The 23,284-nt window shown below is 46.2% G+C and overlaps 1 protein-coding gene across 11 annotated transcripts in view; it reads right to left on the reverse strand.

Moving 5' to 3' along the window:
- The window catches only part of LOC115155496 (dedicator of cytokinesis protein 9-like), a 178,773-nt gene that overhangs the window by 88,461 nt on the left and 67,028 nt on the right, over positions 1–23,284 (reverse strand). For 10 of the 11 annotated variants that reach the window (XM_029702157.1, XM_029702150.1, XM_029702156.1 and 7 more), the window contains exon 2: positions 3,379–3,495. In XM_029702157.1, coding sequence (XP_029558017.1) covers positions 3,379–3,495 — 117 coding nt within the window. Of the gene's footprint in view, positions 1–3,378; positions 3,496–17,438; positions 17,689–23,284 lie in introns of those variants that run through there. The other variant, XM_029702151.1, reaches the window with a different exon arrangement.

Here is a 23,284-nt window from a genome sequence, read left to right on the forward strand (position 1 = left end):
ATTGACCTGGTACTCCCTGTATATAGCTCCACATTGATCTGGTACTGGTACTTCCTGTATATAGCTCCACATTGATCTGGTACTGGTACTCTCTGTATATAGCTCCACATTGACCTGGTACTCCCTGTATATAGCAGCACATTGATCTGGTACTGGTACTCCCTGTATATAGCTCCACATTGATCTGGTACTGGTACTCCCTGTATATAGCTCCACATTGATCTGGTACTGGTACTCCCTGTATATAGCTTCACATTGATCTGGTACTGGTACTCCCTGTATATAGCTCCACATTGATCTGGTACTGGTACTCCCTGTATATAGCTCCACATTGATCTGGTACTGGTACTCCCTGTATATAGCTCCACATTGATCTGGTACTGGTACTCCCTGTATATAGCTCCACATTGATCTGGTACTGGTACTCCCTGTATATAGCTCCACATTGATCTGGTACTGGTACTCCCTGTATATAGCTCCACATTGATCTGGTACTGGTACTCCCTGTATATAGCTCCACATTGATCTGGTACTGGTACTCCCTGTATATAGCTCCACATTGATCTGGTACTGGTACTCCCTGTATATAGCTCCACATTGATCTGGTACTCCCTGTATATAGCTCCACATTGATCTGGTACTGGTACTCCCTGTATATAGCTCTACATTGATCTGGTACTGGTACTCCCTGTATATAGCTCCACATTGATCTGGTACTGGTACTCCCTGTATATAGCTCCACATTGATCTGGTACTGGTACTCCCTGTATATAGCTCCACATTGATCTGGTACTGGTACTCCCTGTATATAGCTCCACATTGATCTGGTACTGGTACTCCCTGTATATAGCTCCACATTGATCTGGTACTGGTACTCCCTGTATATAGCTCCACATTGATCTGGTACTGGTACTCCCTGTATATAGCTCCACATTGATCTGGTACTGGTACTCCCTGTATATAGCTCCACATTGATCTGGTACTCCGTGTATATAGCTTCACATTGATCTGGTACTGGTACTCCCTGTATATAGCTCCACATTGATCTGGTACTGGTACTCCCTGTATATAGCTCCACATTGATCTGGTACTGGTACTCCCTGTATATAGCTCTACATTGATCTGGTACTGGTACTCCCTGTATATAGCTCCACATTGATCTGGTACTCCCTGTATATAGCTCCACATTGATCTGGTACTCCCTGTATATAGCTTCACATTGATCTGGTACTGGTACTCCCTGTATATAGCTCCACATTGATCTGGTACTCCCTGTATATAGCTCCACATTGATCTGGTACTGGTACTCCCTGTATATAGCTCCACACTGATCTGGTACTCCCTGTATATAGCTCCACATTGATCTGGTACTGGTACTCCCTGTATATAGCTCCACACTGATCTGGTACTGGTACTCCCTGTATATAGCTCCACATTGATCTGGTACTTCCTGTATATAGCTCCACATTGATCTGGTACTGGTACTCCCTGTATATAGCTCCACATTGATCTGGTACTCCCTGTATATAGCTCCACATTGATCTAGTACTGGTACTCCCTGTATATAGCTCCACATTGATCTGGTACTCCCTGTATATAGCTCCACATTGATCTGGTACTGGTACTCCCTGTATATAGCTCCACATTGATCTGGTACTGGTACTCCCTGTATATAGCTCCACATTGATCTGGTACTGGTACTCCCTGTATATAGCTCCACATTGATCTGGTACTGGTACTCCCTGTATATAGCTCCACATTGATCTGGTACTGGTACTCCCTGTATATAGCTCCACATTGATCTGGTACTGGTACTCCCTGTATATAGCAGCATATTGATCTGGTACTGGTACTCCCTGTATATAGCTCCACACTGATCTGGTACTGGTACTCCCTGTATATAGCTCCACATTGATCTGGTACTGGTACTCCCTGTATATAGCTCCACACTGATCTGGTACTGGTACTCCCTGTATATAGCTCCACACTGATCTGGTACTGGTACTCCCTGTATATAGCAGCATATTGATCTGGTACTGGTACTCCCTGTATATAGCTCCACATTGATCTGGTACTGGTACTCCCTGTATATAGCTCCACATTGATCTGGTACTGGTACTCCCTGTATATAGCTCCACATTGATCTGGTACTGGTACTCCCTGTATATAGCTCCACATTGATCTGGTACTGGTACTCCCTGTATATAGCTCCACATTGATCTGGTACTGGTACTCCCTGTATATAGCTCCACATTGATCTGGTACTGGTACTCCCTGTATATAGCTCCACATTGATCTGGTACTGGTACTCCCTGTATATAGCTCCACATTGATCTGGTACTCCCTGTATATAGCTCCACACTGATCTGGTACTGGTACTCCCTGTATATAGCAGCACATGTTACCGTTTTATTTTTAAACTGCATCGTTGGGAAGGGCTTGAAAGTCTACACCAGTTGTATTCGGCGCATGTCACAAATATAATTGTATTTTATTTGATGTTGATAGATTACATTAAGTTGATAGCAACAATACAACATGATACACTATAATGGAAACTATCAAGATCTTATCAACATTGACAGATTGTTTACCGTCAGCAATGAATGATATCCATCCTTACCTCACTGACAGGACAGTTATTCTGTAGCAATCTAGTCAAATTGTGTTCTATTCTGTCTGGTAATCTATGAGCCCTGCTCAAAAACAGCGGACTGTAGAAGGAATATCAAATGTTATTTGTCACATGCACTGAATACAAAAGGTGTAGACCTTACAATGAATTGCTTACTTACAATCCCCTTAACCAACAATGCAGTTCAAGAAAAAGAGTTAAGAAAATATTTACTAAATAAACTAAAGTTTAAAAAATTAAACAATAAATAAGTAACACAATAAAATAACAATAATGAGGCAATATACAGGGAGTACCGGTACTGAGTCAATATGGAGGGGTACAAGTTAGTCGAGGTAATATGTACATGTAGGTAGGGGTAAAGTGACTATGCATAGATAATAAACAGTGAGTAGCAGCAATGTAAAAACAAAGGGGGGGGGGGGGTCAATGTAAATAGTCTGGGTGGCAATTTGATGAATTCACATTTTACATTTTTAAATTTTAGTCATTTAGCAGACGCTCTTATCCAGAGCGACTTACAGTAGTGAATGCATACATTTCATACAGTAGTGAATGCATACATTTCATACATTTCATACATTTCATACATTTTTTTATTATAGATATCTTTTCAGTATTTTGATGAGTTCAGCAGTCTTATGGCTTTGGGGTAGAAACTGTTAAGGAGCCTTTTGGACCTTAACACTAATGGTATCTGAGCCTGGTTCTGGTGCCAGGTCAGAAGGCAAGAGGTGACTCACCTGAAAGTCCTCCTGGGGGAACTGCAGCATGTCCCGGAGGACATCACTGAGAATCTGGGTTTTCCTCTGGACAAGAACAGTCTCATAGTCCAGCGGTTCGATAACTTTGGGCTTCACCTGGGGAACACACAGACACAACATGCTGTTAATATATAGGTATTTACAAAGACAACATGCTGCTAATATACAGGTATTAACACAGACAACATGCTGTTAATATACAGGTATTTACACAGACAACATGCTGATAATATAGAGGTATTTACACAGACAACATGCTGATAATATACAGGTATTTACACAGACAACATGCTGTTAATATACAGGTATTTACACAGACAACACGCTGATAATATACAGGTATTTACACAGACAACATGCTGTTAATATACAGGTATTAACACAGACAACATGCTGTTAATATACAGGTATTAACACAGACAACATGCTGATAATATACAGGTATTTACACAGACAACATGCTGTTAATATACAGGTATTAACACAGACAACATGCTGTTAATATACAGGTATTAACACAGACAACATGCTGATAATATACAGGTATTTACACAGACAACATGCTGTTAATATACAGGTATTAACACAGACAACATGCTGATAATATACAGGTATTTACACAGACAACATGCTGTTAATATACAGGTATTTACACAGACAACATGCTGATAATATACAGGTATTTACACAGACAACATGCTGATAATATACAGGTATTTACACAGACAACATGCTGATAATATACAGGTATTTACACAGACAACATGCTGATAATATACAGGTATTAACACAGACAACATGCTGATAATATACAGGTATTAACACAGACAACATGCTGATAATATACAGGTATTTACACAGAGAACATGCTGTTTTCAAAGCCGACCAGAGGAGCGCTTTGAAAAGGTGGATATCTCTTTTAGGGAGGACTTTCTCAACTCTAACACACAACATAAGGATGGCGGAGTCTCACTGTGGATTTAAAAAGGAGAGCTAAGAAGTGAACTTGGGCCCTGGTCAAAAGTAATAGACTTTGGGACGCAGTCAGTATTGTAAGTTGAGCTCAGAGAATCTGTAGCTGCTGGGGCCCTTCTCACACATGCTATCTGTTAGTCCCACCGTGACAACCCTACGAGGGCTGCAGCCTGCAGCCGCCCACAGTGAACACATCCGTCTTTACTAGCTCCCTGATGGAAGGCAAGATCATTATGACATCACTCTCTGACAGCTAACACACAGCTCTGATGGAAGGCAGGATCATTATGACATCACTCTCTGACAGCTAACACACAGCTCTGATGGAAGGCAGGATCATTATGACATCACTCTCTGACAGCTAACACACAGCTCTGATGGAAGGCAGGATCATTATGACATCACTCTCTGACAGCTAACACACAGCTCTGATGGAAGGCAGGCAGGATCATTATGACATCACTCTCTGACAGCTAACACACAGCTCTGATGGAAGGCAGGCAGGATCATTATGACATCACTCTCTGACAGCTAACACACAGCTCTGTTGGAAGGCAGGATCATTATGACATCACTCTCTGACAGCTAACACATAGCTCTGATGGAAGGCAGGATCCTTATGACATCACTCTCTGACAGCTAACACACAGCTCTGATGGAAGGCAGGATCATTATGACATCACTCTCTGACAGCTAACACACAGCTCTGATGGAAGGCAGGATCATTATGACATCACTCTCTGACAGCTAACACACAACTCTGATGGAAGGCAGGCAGGATCATTATGACATCACTCTCTGACAGCTAACACACAGCTCTGATGGAAGGCAGGCAGGATCATTATGACATCACTCTCTGACAGCTAACACACAGCTCTGATGGAAGGCAGGCAGGATCATTATGACATCACTCTCTGACAGCTAACACACAGCTCTGATGGAAGGCAGGCAGGATCATTATGACATCACTCTCTGACAGCTAACACACAGCTCTGATGGAAGGCAGGCAGGATCATTATGACATCACTCTCTGACAGCTAACACACAGCTCTGATGGAAGGCAGGATCATTATAACATCACTCTCTGACAGCTAACACACAGCTCTGATGGAAGGCAGGATCATTATGACATCACTCTCTGACAGCTAACACACAGCTCTGATGGAAGGCAGGATCATTATGACATCAGTCTCTGACAGCTAACACACAGCTCTGTGGAAGGCAGGATCATTATGACATCACTCTCTGACAGCTAACACACAGCTCTGTGGAAGGCAGGATCATTATGACATCACTCTCTGACAGCTAACACACAGCTCTGATGGAAGGCAGGATCATTATGACATCACTCTCTGACAGCTAACACACAGCTCTGATGGAAGGCAGGATCATTATGACATTACTCTCTGACAGCTAACACACAGCTCTGATGGAAGGCAGGATCATTATGACATCACTCTCTGACAGCTAACACACAGCTCTGATGGAAGGCAGGATCATTATGACATCACTCTCTGACAGCTAACACACAGCTCTGATGGAAGGCAGGATCATTATGACATTACTCTCTGACAGCTAACACACAGCTCTGATGGAAGGCAGGATCATTATGACATCACTCTCTGACAGCTAACACACAGCTCTGTCCCGTCACTAAGGAGCACGTTACAACTCAACATCATGAGTAGGAGCTACACTATCTAATGTTTAGAGAACACACATGATATCTATATATGAATGTTTGAACCTCACCGTCCATCTGGTTTTCTGATTGATATGATTACAGTTACATTGAACTGTTATATAATCAACTTTCGGGGTATTTTAAAAACAGAATTGTGACGCATTGTTGTTCATATCAACATCCGGCCTTACGCAGATAAGAATGTAGATTTCATTCCAGAGGGAATCAACTGTAGCTTTTGCGTCTCACGTAATGTCTTCTGCTTGGACAAGCTGTACCACAGCAGGCAGTGGAGTTACGTAAGATACCTTGATAGTGCTGCTACAGACCACATCCATCACTGACGATGACAATGTCCATTGAACTATATGAATCCACTGAAACACAGGGGAACTTTGCTATATGACAATGTTGGTGGCACCTCAGTGTTGACTGGAGAGATCGCTGTGTTTGTCCCTTTCACGGTCACAGTCCACTGGACAAGTGCAAGACAGTGAGGAGGAGGGTTTACACAGACTATCTGCTCCTTGCCTGTGAGGGCATTATCAAACATTCTTCAGAAGAGTGACGCTGGCTTATGCAAGCATGAATACACACACACACACACGTACTGTGAAGACAGGCTAACGTGCCCAAACATACCCGCAGCGAGGTCTGACACACACTTTCTAACACACTGAGACAAGAACAGGAATGACAGCTGACAGAGTCATGCTCTCAGGCCAAGTGAGTGAGGAGACATGAATACAGACTGCTGGGAGATAACAGTCCAAACAGATGAGCTGTGTGTGTGTGTGTGTGCACACTCATCCTCTGTCAGCTGAAATCACCACATCGCTATGATCACAGAGCAGAGTCGCTGGTGTGTGTGGGGCCCCACAGCTACACAAGGCCAACCTGCCATAGAGACAGCTTACTGTAAACCCTAGCTACATAACATTATAAACATAGATAGCCTGTCCTGATTCCAGGTATTAACCTGTACATGGAATTCTACATTCTTTGAAAGCAAAAGGCGCCTCTAGTGACTACACATTGAATATGACAGTTATGTTTACTGTTAAGCCCACAGGAGCCAATACTGTAGAAACCTCATTAAACAGGGATTTTTCCAGACACTTCCTGGGCATGGCACACCTGGGGGTCATGTGACTGCTGACAGATTTTACAACAGCAAGCCAATCATCAGCCTACGGAAGCCAACAATACGCTACACACTATCAAAGAAAACACAAAAAGCTAATTCAATTAAATACAGGGACTTGAGGACAAATAGTACACATTTAATTTAGCCAATATCACAACTACTTGACCAATATCACATGTGCATTATGTGATTTATTCCTGATCCTTTATTTTTTTTTATTTAACTAGGAAAGTCAGTTAAGAACAAACTCTTATTTACAATGACGGCCTAGCCCAGCCAAATGACGCTGGGCAATTGTGTGCCATCCTATGAGACTCCCAATCACAGCAGGTTGTGATACAACCTGGAATCGAACCAGGGTCTGTAGTGACACCTCTAGCACTGATATGCAGTGCCTTAGACTGCTGCGCCACTCGGGAGCCTACACTCTCCCTCATGACTTCACCCGGACTATTTACATTGATACCCTTTGTTTCTACACTACTGCTACTTGCTGTTAATTACCTATGCATAGTCACTTTTTGTACGAATGACCTCGACTAACCTGTACCCCCGCACATTGACTCGTTACCGGTACCCCCTGTATATAGCCTTGTTATTGTTATGTAATTTTTTTGTGTTACTTTTTGATTATTATAATTTTTTTTAAACTTTTGTTTATTTAGTAAATATTTTCTTAACTCTATTTCTTGAACTGCATTGTTGGTTAAGGGCTCGTAAGTCAGCATTTCACGTTCACGTACCTGTTGTATTAGGCGCATGTGACAAATAAAATGTTATTTATTTGTCACATGCGCCTCAGCCCACCGCCATAACCACAGCTCAGTCATTCTCACTCCCTCAGCCCACCAACATGACCACAGCTCAGTCATTCTCACTCCCTCAGCCCACCACCATGACCACAGCCCAGTCATTCTCACTCCCTCAGCCCACCACCATGACCACAGCCCAGTCATTCTCACTCCCTCAGCCCACCACCATGACCACAGCCCAGTCATTCTCACTCCCTCAGCCCACCACCATAACCACAGCCCAGTCATTCTCACTCCCTCAGCCCACCGCCATGACCACAGCCCAGTCATTCTCACTCCCTCAGCCCACCACCATGACCACAGCTCAGTCATTCTCACTCCCTCAGCCCACCGCCATAACCACAGCTCAGTCATTCTCACTCCCTCAGCCCACCACCATGACCACAGCCCAGTCATTCTCACTCCCTCAGCCCACCACCATGACCACAGCCCAGTCATTCTCACTCCCTCAGCCCACCACCATGACCACAGCCCAGTCATTCTCACTCCCTCAGCCCACCACCATGACCACAGCCCAGTCATTCTCACTCCCTCAGCCCACCACCATGACCACAGCTCAGTCATTCTCACTCCCTCAGCCCACCACCATGACCACAGCCCAGTCATTCTCACTCCCTCAGCCCACCACCATGACCACAGCCCAGTCATTCTCACTCCCTCAGCCCACCACCATGACCACAGCCCAGTCATTCTCACTCCCTCAGCCCACCACCATGACCACAGCTCAGTCATTCTCACTCCCTCAGCCCACCACCATAACCACAGCCCAGTCATTCTCACTCCCTCAGCCCACCACCATGACCACAGCCCAGTCATTCTCACTCCCTCAGCCCACCACCATGACCACAGCTCAGTCATTCTCACTCCCTCAGCCCACCACCATGACCACAGCCCAGTCATTCTCACTCCCTCAGCCCACCACCATGACCACAGCTCAGTCATTCTCACTCCCTCAGCCCACCACCATGACCACAGCTCAGTCATTCTCACTCCCTCAGCCCACCACCATGACCACAGCTCAGTCATTCTCACTCCCTCAGCCCACCACCATAACCACAGCCCAGTCATTCTCACTCCCTCAGCCCACCACCATGACCACAGCTCAGTCATTCTCACTCCCTCAGCCCACCACCATGACCACAGCCCAGTCATTCTCACTCCCTCAGCCCACCACCATGACCACAGCCCAGTCATTCTCACTCCCTCAGCCCACCACCATGACCACAGCCCAGTCATTCTCACTCCCTCAGCCCACCGCCATGACCACAGCCCAGTCATTCTCACTCCCTCAGCCCACCACCATGACCACAGCTCAGTCATTCTCACTCCCTCAGCCCACCACCATGACCACAGCCCAGTCATTCTCACTCCCTCAGCCCACCACCATGACCACAGCTCAGTCATTCTCACTCCCTCAGCCCACCACCATGACCACAGCTCAGTCATTCTCATGACCCTGATCCTCCTACAGCACAGTACAGTATTGCACAGTACAGTACAATACAGTACAGCACAGTACAGCACAGCACAGTACACCACAGTACAGTATAGTACAGCACAGTACAGTACACCACAGTACTCTGAGATAGTAGGTAAAGTGGTTCTTTGTAGCTCAGCTGGTAGATCATGGTGCTTGTAACACCAGGTAGTGGGTTCGATTCGCAGGATGAGCATACGTAAAATGTAGCATACGTAAAATGTACGCACGCATGACTGTAAGTTGCTTTGGATAAAAACGTCTGCTAAATGGCATATATTATAATATTACATGAGGGCAACCAGAGACTTACCACAAACGATGGGTAGTGCGGCTCAGTGACAACATGGTTAAATAGTGCATATGATTTGAAACAGAAGGGCAACTATCAGTGGCGGTTCTAGACCATTTCAACTGGGGGGCCAAGCTGGGGCCAGTTGTACTGTGAGAGGGGCCAGTTACATCAGACGTTATTGTTGTCAAATCGTTTTCTTTACTGCATTGCAGGCATTAGCAGGCAAAAGACCATGTTCATAATCATTCATAATCATCCGCGTTGCCACTGTCTAATAAGGGATGTAAAAAAAGAACGCTAGCAAAAATTTGTTATGTAAAAATTATTTCATACTCCACATTTAGGGGGGCCACAAGGGGGACCAAAATTGTTGTCACAGGGGCACTGGCCCCCCTGCCCCCCCCCCCCAGAACCGCCCCTGGCAACTATCCCTTATTAACAACAAGTGCCTCTGGGAAGTTTTAGCCTTTTGATAGAAATGGCAGTTTTACTCACCATAGAAATGGCCGTTCTACTCACCATAGAAACGGCAGTTCTACTCACCATAGAAACGGCCGTTCTACTCACCATAGAAACGGCAGTTCTACTCACCATAGAAACGGCCGTTCTACTCACCATAGAAATGGCCGTTCTACTCACCATAGAAATAGCGATCAGATACTATGTCCTCAGGCACGCCGTAGTGCCGGAAGACGTGTGTAAACAGGGCCTCCGCAGTCTGTTGGGCCGTAGGTAGACCGGGCAAAGGGAGGAGACGGCAGGACTTAGAAAACCGATCCACAACGACCAGGATCGTGGTGTTACCCTGTGAGGGAGGAAGATCCGTTAGGAAACCCACCGACAGGTGCGACCAAGGCCACTGTGGAACGGGTAAGGGTTGTAACTTCCCTCTGGGCAAGTGCCTAGGGGCCTTGCACTGGGCGCACACCGAGCAGGAGGAAACATAAACCCTCACGTCCTTAGCCAAAGTGGACCACCAGTACTTCCCACTAAGACAGTGCACTGTCCGACTGATGCCCGGATGACCAGAGGAGGGTGAAGTGTGGGCCCAATAGATCAAACGGTCGCGGACAGCAGACGGAACGTACAGACGCCCAGCTGGACATTGGAGGGGAGTGGGCTCTGTACGTAACGCCCATTCGATGTCTGCGTCCAGCTCCCACACCACCGGTGCCACCAGGCAAGAGGCCGGGAGTATGGGGGTGTGATCCATGGGCCGCTCCTCTGTGTCATACATCCGGGACAGTGCATCTGCCTTCGCGTTCTGGGAACCTGGTCTATAGGATAGGGTGAAAACAAAACGGGTGAATAACATGGCCCACCTTGCCTCTCCTTGCCGCCAGGATGTACTCCAGATTGCGGTGGTCAGTCCAGATGAGAAAAGGGTGTTTAGCTCCCTCAAGCCAATGTCTCAACGCCTTCAAGGCCTTGACGACAGCCAACAGCTCCCGGTCCCCCACGTCATAGTTTCGCTCCGCCAGGCTGAGCCTCTTCGAAAAGAAGGCACAGGGGCGGAGCTTTGGGGGCGTACCCGAGTGCTGAGAGAGCACGGCCCCTATCCCAGCCTCGGACGCGTCCACCTCCACTATGAACGCCAAAGAGGGATCCGGATGAGCCAGCACGGGAGCCGAGGTAAACAGAGCCCTCAGCTGACCAAAAGCCTTGTCCGCCTCAGCCGACCACCGCAAATGCACCAGGCCACCCTTCAGCAGTGAGGTAATAGGAGCCATTACCTGACCAAAGCCCCAGATAAACCTCCGGTAGTAGTTGGCAAACCCTAGAAACCGCTGTACCTCCTTCACCGTGGTGGGAGTCGGCCAATTACGCACGGCTGAAATGCGGTCACTCTCCATCTCCACCCCTGACGTGGAAATGCGGTACCCTAGGAAGGAGACGGACTGTTGGAAGAACAGGCCTTTCTCAGCCTTGACGTACAGGTCATGCTCCAACATTTGACCAAGCACCCTGCGCACCAGGGACAAATGCTCAGGGACCTGCACGGGCAGGGTGTAGTGGTGTATATTGAGTATATAGTGTGTAGTGGAGTATATCAGGATGTCATCAATATACACCACTACACCCTGCCCGTGCAGGTCCCTGAAAATCTCGTCTACAAAGGCTTGGAAGACTGATGGAGCATTTATCAACCCGTACGGCATGACGAGGTACTCATAGTGCCCTGAGGTGGTACTGAAAGCCGTCTTCCACTCGTCTCCCTCCTGGATATGCACCAGGTTGTAAGCGCTCCTGAGATCCAATTTGGTGAAGAAGCACGCCCCGTGCATTGACTCAATCACACTGGCTATGAGAGGTAGCGGGTAACTGTACCTAACAGTGATCTGGTTGATACCTTGATAGTCAATACACAGGCGCAGACCTCCATCCTTCTTCTTCACAAAAAATAAACTTGAGGAGGCAGGTGAAGTGGAGGGCCGAATGTACCCCTGCCCCAGGGATCCGGAGACATATGTTTCCATAGCCGCCATCTCCTCCCGTGACATGGGATACACGTGACTCCTGGGAAGTGCTGCATCTACCAGGAGATTTATCTCACAATCCCCCCCGTCGATGGGATGGTAATTGAGTTGCCCTCTTCTTACAGAAGGCGAGAGCCAAATCGGCATATTCAGAGGGGGTGCGCAAGGTGGAGACCTGGTCTGGACTTTCCACCGTAGTCGCACCAATGGAAACCCCTAAACACCTCCCCTAGCACTTTCGTGACCACCCCGTGAGAGCCCTCTGTTGCCACGAAATAGTGGGGTCATGACAGGCCAACCAGGGAAGGCCCAGCACCATGGGAAACGCAGGAGAATCAATAAGGAAGAGACTGATTCTCTCCTTGTGACCCTCCTGCGTCACCATGCCCAGTGGAGCGGTGGCCTCCCTAATTAGCCATGACCCTAATGGTCGACTATCTAGGGCGTGAACTGAGAAGGGCATATCCACTGGAACAATAGGGATCCCTAAACTATGGGCAAATGATCTGTCAATAAAGTTCTACGAGCACCTTATGCTGGGAATGCGGGGAAAACTCAGGAAAATTAATATACAAAAACCTGTGCAACAGAGGGCTCTTGGTGAGCCTGGTGCCGACTCACCTGGGGTGACACAAGAGTGCCCTGTCTGCTGCCTCGATTCCCATAGGAACTTCCCCAGCACCGACTGGCAGTGTGCCCTCTGCGGCCGCAGATGGTGCATGGACCGGCCCCTCCTCCGTTCGCCCTAAGTGCAGAACCTCCCAGCTCCATGGGCATCGGAGTTGTGGTGCTGGGGGATGGAATCGACAGACCCCGATCTGGAGGTCTACGGGTAGCCAGAAGGTTATCCAACCGGATGGACAGGTCCACCAGCTGGTCAAAGGTGAGAGTGGTGTCCCTGCAGGCCAACTCCCGACAGACATCCTCGCGCAAAATACAACGGTGGGTGATCAATCAGGGCCCTGTCGTTCCATCCCGCGCCCGGCGGCCAGGGTCCGAAAGTCCAAAGCGAACTCCTGTGCGCTCCTCGTCCCCTACCTAAGGTGGACGAGACGTTCACCCACCGCTCTACCCTCAGGCGGGTGGTCGAAAACTGCCTGGAAGCAGTGGGTGAAATCCTTGAATTGGTCAAACACCGCTTCTCCTTCCCCCCATATGGCGTTGGCCCACTCCAGGGCTTTCCCTGAGAGACAGGAGACGAGGGCGGACACGCTCTCACGGCCCAAAGGAGCCGGGTGGACGGTTGCCAGGTAGAGCTCCAGCTGGAGTAGGAACCCCTGACATCCCGCAGCCGTCCCATCATACTCCCTCGGAAGATCGAGCTGAATCCCACTGGGACCGGGTGAAGGAGGGGTGAGTAGTTGTGTCCTTGGTGGTGCTGGTGGAGGCACTGGAGGAACGCCTCTTCTCTCCCAGCGATCCATAGTCTGCAGGACGCGATCCATGGCGGTGCCGAGATGTTGTAGCATCTCCTAATGCTGCTGGACGCGCTCCTCGACCCCTAATACGGGGTTGTCTGCTCCTGCTGACTCCATATGGTTGGGTGCGTGATTCTGTCAGAAGGTGGGTGTAGCTGGTGCATGAAGTCAGGCGCAGTAGAGCAGAATGAGTGAGTAACGTGCTTTACTCAAAATAAATGCACAAGGTAACAATACACTTGACCAACAATAAACGGTAATCAATTACGCATGGGTGAAAACAGCACCCGTCGAAATCCAGCCATAACGTACTGAATGAACATAGAAACAATCACGCACAAAAACATGGGGCAAACAGAGGGTTAAATACATGAACATGTAATTGGGGAATGAAACCAGGTGTGTAGAAAACAAAGACAAATCAAATGGAAAATGAAAGGTGGATCAGCGATGGCTAGAAGACCGGTGACGTCGACCCCCTGAAGGCCCGCCCGAACAAGGAGAGGGACCGTCTTCGGCAGAAGTCGTGACACCATAGAAATGGCCATTCTACTCACCATAGAAACGGCCACTCTACTCACCATAGAAACGGCAGTTCTACTCACCATAGAAATGTCAGTTCTACTCACCATAGAAATGGCAGTTTTACTCACCATAGAAATGGCCGTTCTACTCACCATAGAAACGGCCGTTCTACTCACCATAGAAACGACAGTTCTACTCACCATAGAAATGTCAGTTTTACTCACCATAGAAATGGCATTTCTACTCACCATAGAAATGGCAGTTCTACAGTTCTACTCACCATAGAAACGGCAGTTCTACAGTTCTACTCACCATAGAAATGGCAGTTCTACAGTTCTACTCACCATAGAAAAGAGTTAACAAATAGCTTCTTCTGGAGTCAAAGTCCAATTCTCTACCACTCTGATGGAGGTTTTTCCCCGGGCCTCAGCTTCCATCTCTCACTACACTACTGCTTTACACTGGACCAGTCTGTGGTACCTTTCTATTGGACACTGTTGGAATTTCACTTTGGTTTAAATACGCTGTTCAGGTAATACAAGAACGATCAGATGACAAATTCAACCTGCTGTGGATTGAACAGTACCTCTGTTATTATGATTGACTTTTGAGCTGAATGAGCAAGGAGGGGACTTTTAAAAGTGGCATACACTACAGTAATTACCGCTAAAGACTGCAATACAGTATCTTGGTCTATTCAGCTAGTTTAACACCAGCAGAGTCCAACGTTCCTCTCCACTGTCGGACACAATGCACTTTTGAAATGTGAGCCTGTACCATTGTGTGGAATAATTTAGATATTGTCTTCTTAGAAGCTGCCAGCAGAACAAGGCCAGCTCAGAGGTTACAGACTAGTCATGAAGCTGCTAGCAGGACAAGGCCATTCTAGACTAGCCCTGAAGCTGCTAGCAGGACAAGGCCATTCTAGACTAGCCATGAAGCTGCTAGCAGGACAAGGCCATTCTAGACTAGCCATGAAGCTGCTAGCAGGACAAGGCCATTCTAGACTAGTCATGAAGCTGCTAGCAGGACAAGGCCATTCTGGACTAGTCATGAAGCTGCTAGCAGGACAAGGCCATTCTAGACTAGTCATGAAGCTGCTAGCAGGACAAAGCCATTCTAGACTAGCCATGAAGCTGCTAGCAGGACAAGGCCATTCTAGACTAGTCATGAAGCTGCTAGCAGGACAAGGCCATTCTAGACTTGCCATGAAGCTGCTAGCAGGACAAGGTCATTCTGGACTAGCCATGAAGCTGCTAGCAGGACAAGGCCATTCTAGACTAACCATGAAGCTGCTAGCAGGACAAGGCAATTCTAGACTAGCCATGAAGCTGCTAGCGGGACAAGGCCATTCTGGACTAGCCATGAAGCTGCTAGCAGGACAAGGCCATTCTAGACTAGCCATGAAGCTGCTAGCAGGACAAGGCCATTCTGGACTAGCCATGAAGCTGCTAGCAGGACAAGGCCATTCTGAGACTAGCCATGAAGCTGCTAGCAGGACAAGGCCATTCTAGACTAGTCATGAAGCTGCTAGCAGGACAAAGCCATTCTAGACTAGCCATGAAGCTGCTAGCAGGACAAGGCCATTCTAGACTAGTCATGAAGCTGCTAGCAGGACAAGGCCATTCTAGACTTGCCATGAAGCTGCTAGCAGGACAAGGTCATTCTGGACTAGCCATGAAGCTGCTAGCAGGACAAGGCCATTCTAGACTAACCATGAAGCTGCTAGCAGGACAAGGCAATTCTAGACTAGCCATGAAGCTGCTAGCGGGACAAGGCCATTCTGGACTAGCCATGAAGCTGCTAGCAGGACAAGGCCATTCTAGACTAGCCATGAAGCTGCTAGCAGGACAAGGCCATTCTGGACTAGCCATGAAGCTGCTAGCAGGACAAGGCCATTCTAGACTAGCCATGAAGCTGCTAGCAGGACAAGGCCATTCTGGACTAGTCATGAAGCTGCTAACAGAACAAGGCCATTCTAGACTAGCCATGAAGCTGCTAGCAGGACAAGGCCATTCTAGACCAGTCATGAAGCTGCTAGCAGAACAAGGCCAGCTCAGAGGTTACAGACTAGTCATGAAGCTGCTAGCAGGACAAGGCCATTCTAGACTAGCCATGAAGCTGCTAGCAGGACAAGGCCATTCTGGACTAGCCATGAAGCTGCTAGCAGGACAAGGCAATTCTAGACTAGCCATGAAGCTGCTAGCAGGACAAGGCCATTCTAGACTAGTCATGAAGCTGCTAGCAGGACAAGGCCATTCTAGACTTGCCATGAAGCTGCTAGCTAGACAATGCCATTCTAGACTAGCCATGAAGCTGCTAGCAGGACAAGGCCATTCTAGACTAGCCATGAAGCTGCTAGCAGGACAAGGCCATTCTGGACTAGCCATGAAGCTGCTAGCAGGACAAGGCCATTCTGGACTAGTCATGAAGCTGCTAGCAGAACAAGGCCATTCTAGACTAGCCATGAAGCTGCTAGCAGGACAAGGCCATTCTAGACTAGTCATGAAGCCGCTAGCAGGACAAGGCCATTCTGGACTAGCCATGAAGCTGCTAGCAGGACAAGGCCAGTTCAGAGGTTCCAGACTAGTCATGAAGCTCAAATCAAATCAAATCAAATTGTATTTGTCACATACACATGGCTAGCAGATGTTAATGCGAGTGTAGCGAAATGCTTGTGCTTCTAGTTCCGACCATGCAATTTCACAACAACTACCTTATACAGAATATGTACATAAAAATGTACATACAAATATATGAATGAGTGATGGCCGAACGGCATAGGCAAGATGCAGTAGATGGTATAGCGTACAGTATATACATATGAGATGAGTAATGTAGGGTATGTAAACATTATATAAAATGGCATTGTTTAAAGTGGCTAGTGATACATTACATCAAGATGGCAAGATGCAGTAGATGGTATAGAGTACAGTATATACATATGAGATGAGTAATGTAGGGTAGCTTAGAGGTTCCAGACACCTGACTTCACAACAGTTATGCTACAACTACACCACATCATGGAATATCGAGTGCTACAAATATTTGACTGTAAACAAAATCCTCAAGCACTGCTGAAATGTGATGAAGTAACACAACCATTTCAGAAACCACTTAAAGTTTCCAACCCAAAACACGTGGTAAAGAAATTCTGCCAACTACTAAAGTAACTTTTAGTGTCTCAACTGAAACCATTGCTAGGTTATCCCCTCATTCCGTGACTTACCACCACCTGTGGCACTGCTTCCACCTCGGCTCCAGCCAAACTCTTGTACTGCTGAGGAGAGTCAATCACCAGCTCCTTCTTAGGGGCTTTGTTAGCCCTTCCTTGCATTGTCAACAGCTGTGGCCACAAATGTCCTCACTAGATCCCAAAGAGCAGCAACAGGCAGCCAGCATGTCCAACGGAGGGTAAAGTTAGGGAAGTTCTCTTGAGCCCCTATAGCTCTCTCTCTCTCTCTCTCTCTCTCAGACTACTCTGTGTCTGAATTTCTGAGCCACCCAGTCCTAGACTCACACCCAGGCTACGGAGAGAGACGGCCCCTCCCACACTCAGTTGCGCTGAGTGCTGCCTGCCTTCCTGGGGGAGTTGCAGCCTTCACGCGCGTGTACACACACACACACACACACACACACACACACACACACACACACACACACACACACACACACACACACACACACACACACACACACACACACACACACACACACACACACACACACTTCTCCTCCTGCAGTCATCTGAACCCTCAGCTTCCACCTGGACTCTAATGACACGGCTGACAACGCCAGACAAAGATGCCACCTTTCATTCCACTGGTCTTCTAGTTCAAGGGACTGTCCAGTCCATGGATCCAGGGCTTATGTAACAACAGATGTAAATAGAGCTGCTTCCCATTTCAGCATGGAGAATAACATAGAGATGTAAGACTATAATAGAAAGGGAGACTAGAATAGTGTACTTCCATCGACGTACATGATGTAATTTATTCAAGAAAATTGACAAACATCTAGAGAATTCATATCTGTGAGGGAACACACTTACACATCAACAGAGCCGATGAGTAGTGGTTTTTCTCATGTCAACATCAGTTACCAACTAGAAACAACTCCTCAGATTGAGTTTGTAGTGTAGCCTCAGAAAATATCTTTCACACATCCTGACCCATATAATCTGCCATCTAAACACCAAACTCTTTTGTCCTTTTTCCACTCAGTTTGAAACGGATTGAAACTCAGTTGGAAACTGACTGAAACTCAGTTAGAAACGGATTGAAACTCAGTTTGAAACGGATTGACACTCAGTTAGAAACGGATTGAAACTCAGAAACGGATTGAAACTCAGTTTGAAACGGATTGAAACTCAGTTAGAAATTGATTGAAACTCAGTTAGAAACGGATTGAAAATCAGTTTGAAACGGATTGAAACTCAGTTAGAAACTGATTGAAACTCAGTTGGAAAGTGATCGAAACTCAGTTTGAAAGTGAAGACGCACCACTTCTGAAAATCTCCAGATATACAGTATGATTGCATCTATAGAGTCAACAAGGTCAACAGTTCAATTTGTATCTGTCCACTGTATGTAGCTCTGAGCTGTAGATCATTCTGTGTTCTTTCTGCTTCCTGGTGGTCAGGGGGTCTCACCAGGGCTTCAGAGAGAGAGTGATGAGGCTTGTCTCCTGTCTGGAAAAGCCTCTGGTTGTTGATCATCCATCTACCAGAAGGGGGCATTTCAAGTGGTAACCCACCTCCAAGTAGGTTCGACCCTCCAGATTCCTCAATTGGCCACAGCAGGGAGGATGTTACCTTTTCACACTTGTGTCAGAGCTCAACGCGAGGGGGCAGGATCTTGGTGAGGACTACAGATGTTGCCCTACCACTGCCCCCCTGCCCCCACACTCAAACTCTGCCCACCGTCCCACACTTAACCCCCGTCCCCCTGCCATCACTGGCCCCCACACTCAAACCCCATCCCCCTGCACCCACTGGCCTCTGTACACATAACCCCTTGTCCCCCTGCAACCCACTGGCCTCTGTACACATAACCCCCGTCCCCAAGACATAACCCCCGTCCCCCACTAGACCACTCACATGCTGGAGCCCCAGGCCCTGAAATACACAACCTTCCTCCAGCTTCACCCCCCCCCCCCCCCCCCAGGTTGGCGGCACGGAGACTCAGAGAGAAGGGGACTGGAGAGAGAACATCACAGTGGAATGAGTTACACGTTTGTGTCTTCCTGAGGGAAAACAGTGGCAGCTCTCTCTAGGTTTCACAGAGCAGCGATGAGTCATCTGAGTTCCTGTCTCTGATAAACAATGTCTGCAATGTCCCTTTGGTGCAAGACTGTCATCACTCGTACGACTAACAACCGATGAATGACAAGTCTTTATAGGCCAAAATTAAGGCTGTACATTGTTCATTATGTTATACAGTATGTATAAGATCTCCCCATTTGCTGATGTAATGCAAGGTCCATCCAACACATATTAGTGACAAAAGTCTTGTTTGGATGTTGTCTCTCGTAGCAAACAACTAACTCGCGACCAAGTACAGTAATCGAGCTACTCCTCCTGCACGCCACAATTCCATGAGGAATTTCACCCGACATGCTTTGAAACACCCACTTGTTTACTATGTCACGGTCTCAGAGGAATCCAAATTAATTACTGTGCTGTTTATATCGATTGTGACATTTACAAATTAGCATGATGTCAACATTTCTTTAAGAGCAATGACACAGTCTTTGAGACTAGCACAGCACCCAGGACACAGTGAGTCCATGTTCTATTAGCCCAGCTGAAACAACTAGATATCTGTTCTAATCCCTAACTGGGTAGTATATATATATATATATATATATATATATATATATATATATATATATATAAATATACAGTACCAGTCAAAAGTTTTAGATCATCTACTCATTCAAGGGTTTTGCTTTATTTTGTACTATTTTCTACATTGTAAAATAATAGTGAAGACATCAAAACTATGAAATAACACATATGCAATCATGTCGTAACAAAAAAAGTGTTAAACAAGTCAAAATACATTTTATATTGGAGATTATTGTACCATGTAGAACCATATAGAACCATGTAGAAACAGGCTCCATAGTAAATTATTATATTATTATTATTATACTAGGCTATACTATTCCCTAATACATTCTTGCTACACTATACCTGGTCTCTGTCATAGCATTATGAAGGTGCAGAGTAAATACAAAGCTAGCTGTTTTTCTATTTGCATCCATAATGTTTAGCTGTGTCTTTAAGATACTAAATATGATTGATAGTGTGATGATGCATGAAGCAGAGAAGGGACAGAACTCTGCTTCAGTTATCTTCGTGTTTCATCGTTACGTCTTCCTTTTACTGCCATCCAGTTTCCTCTGAAGCACTCGTCATCAAGAAGAAAAAGTTGCTTCCTCCGTTTAAATCATCTATATCACCCCTAGACTTTTATTGAGTTTCATTCTGCATCCTCACTGAATCACCTTGTTATCTATTTTGGTAAATATGAGGAAATTGGTATTGTAGGGCCTATCACATTGCATCTGTCAAATTGTGTAATGATAGCAGTCTTTTCATTGTGACTTTTCCTCAGCTCAGTATACCAATGATAAGGTTAGCGCATAGTAAAACACCCTCAACTAATCACTCTCTTTAGACTGCTATGTCAGGTCAGTCCACATCTACACCACTGCTATGTCAGGTCAGTCCACATCTACACCACTGCTATGTCAGGTCAGTCCACATCTACACCCCTGCTATGTCAGGTCAGTCCACATCTACACCCCTGCTATGTCAGGTCAGTCCACATCTACACCACTGCTATGTCAGGTCAGTCCACATCTACACCACTGCTATGTCAGGTCAGTCCACATCTACACCACTGCTATGTCAGGTCAGTCCAAATCTACACCACTGCTATGTCAGGTCAGTCCACATCTACACCACTGCTATGTCAGGTCAGTCCACATCTACACCACTGCTATGACAGGTCAGTCCACATCTACACCACTGCTATGTCAGGTCAGTCCACATCTACACCACTGCTATGTCAGGTCAGTCCACATCTACACCACTGCTATGTCAGGTCAGTCCAAATCTACACCACTGCTATGTCAGGTCAGTCCACATCTACACCACTGCTATGTCAGGTCAGTCCACATCTACACCACTGCTATGTCAGGTCAGTCCACATCTACACCACTGCTATGTCAGGTCAGTCCACAACTACACCACTGCTATGTCAGCAGGGTTTTTTCTGGATCAAAAGGGGGCTAAGGTGGTGGGTGTGGCAAAGGGCATGGCAGGGGGCGTGGCAATGGGCACAGTCAGCATGGCAAAATTCTGTAGAACATTTTAGAGGCCCCATCTTGGTGGGGGTTTAAAACAAAAAAAAATTGTAATTTAAATCAAATTTCCTGCAATTCTCAGAATTTCTCCATGGAGCCGAGATAACTTTTTGCAGTTTTAACGTTAATTTCCTGCAATTCTACACATTTTGTCATAGCGCTGAGAGAACAAATCTAATTTCCAAGGATTCTACATATTCTGCCAAGTAGCTGAGAGAAAATGTTGCAGTTTTAAAGATAATTTACTGCAATTCTATGCATTTTGCCATGGCTAATGCTATGTTATTTTGCTCAAACTTAATAACTATATCAATATTGTTCAATTAATTGTTTTTAGAATTTTCAATTTTTCATACTGTTTAGCTTTTATTATGGTGATTGTTAGTTCTCAAAGATTATATTATAAAAAAATATATAGGTACATTTTCCTTTCTACAGCATGCCCATGATACATGTAGTCTTTCGCCAAGGTTGAATATTGTGGAAATAATATCATGTAATGTAACTCTATCAAAAAATGTGTTGCCCATCAAGTTCCAAACAGCAGGGCAATGATGTGTACAATGTAGCTGTCAGAGTCAAACAAAGCCCCTGTTGCCAGGGAAGGTGTTGGTGCAGGAGCCTAGCTAGATAATGTTCTCCTGTCCCAGTCAGTGTCAGTGTGAGAGAGATGGCCACGGAAAACGCTTCAATGTTATCAGCATGTCTGGAAACACTCTCTCCTAGGCAACTTCACAATGGCCCGAGATGACACCAATACTGTAGGTAGGAAGCAATCCTGACAACAAAAACAAAACAATTCCCGCTTTAGCTAGAGAGCTAGGGAGCTAAGTCTGTTGTTTAGCTGTGCTTAGGACCAGAATGTAAAGGGATGGGGGATTTTTATTTACTTTATTTAACTAGGCAAGTCAGTTAAGAACAAATTGTTATTTACAATGACGGCCTAGCAAAAGGCAAAAGACCTCCTGCGGGGGCTGAGATTCAAAATAACAATATAGGACAAAACACACATCACGACAAGAGAGACACCACAACACTACATAAAGAGAGACCTAAGACAACAACATAACATGGCAGCAACACATGACAACACAGCATGGTAGCAACACAACATGACAACAACATGGTAGAAACACAACATGGCAGCAGCACAACATGGTAGCAGCACAAAACATGGTACAAACATTATTGGGCACAGACAGCAGCACAAAGGGCAAGAAGGTAGAGTGAACAATACATCACACAAAACAGCCACAACTGTCAGTAAGAGTGTCCATGATTGAGTCTTTGAATGAAGAGATGGAGATAAAACTGTCCAGTTTGAGTGTTTGTTGCAGCTCGTTCCAGTCGCTAGCAGCAGCGAACTGAAAAGAGGAGGGGAAGTGATCTGATTGTTTGTTTTTCTCTGTAGCGGGTTAACTGCACATTGTTGTTGTTTAGCTGTGCTTAGGGCCAGAATGTAAAGGGAGGGGAAGTGATCTGATTGTTTGTTTTTCTCTGTAGCGGGTTAACTGCACATTGTTGTTGTTTAGCTGTGCTTAGGGCCAGAATGTAAAGGGAAGGGAAGTGATCTGATTGTTTGTTTTTCTCTGTAGCGGGTTAACTGCACATTGTTGTTGTTTAGCTGTGCTTAGGGCCAGAATGTAAAGGGAAGGGAAGTGATCTGATTGTTTGTTTTTCTCTGTAGCGGGTTAACTGCAC

This window comes from Salmo trutta, chromosome 20 (genome assembly GCF_901001165.1).
Source record: "Salmo trutta chromosome 20, fSalTru1.1, whole genome shotgun sequence".
In the NCBI taxonomy this organism is placed as follows: Eukaryota; Metazoa; Chordata; class Actinopteri; order Salmoniformes; family Salmonidae; genus Salmo; species Salmo trutta.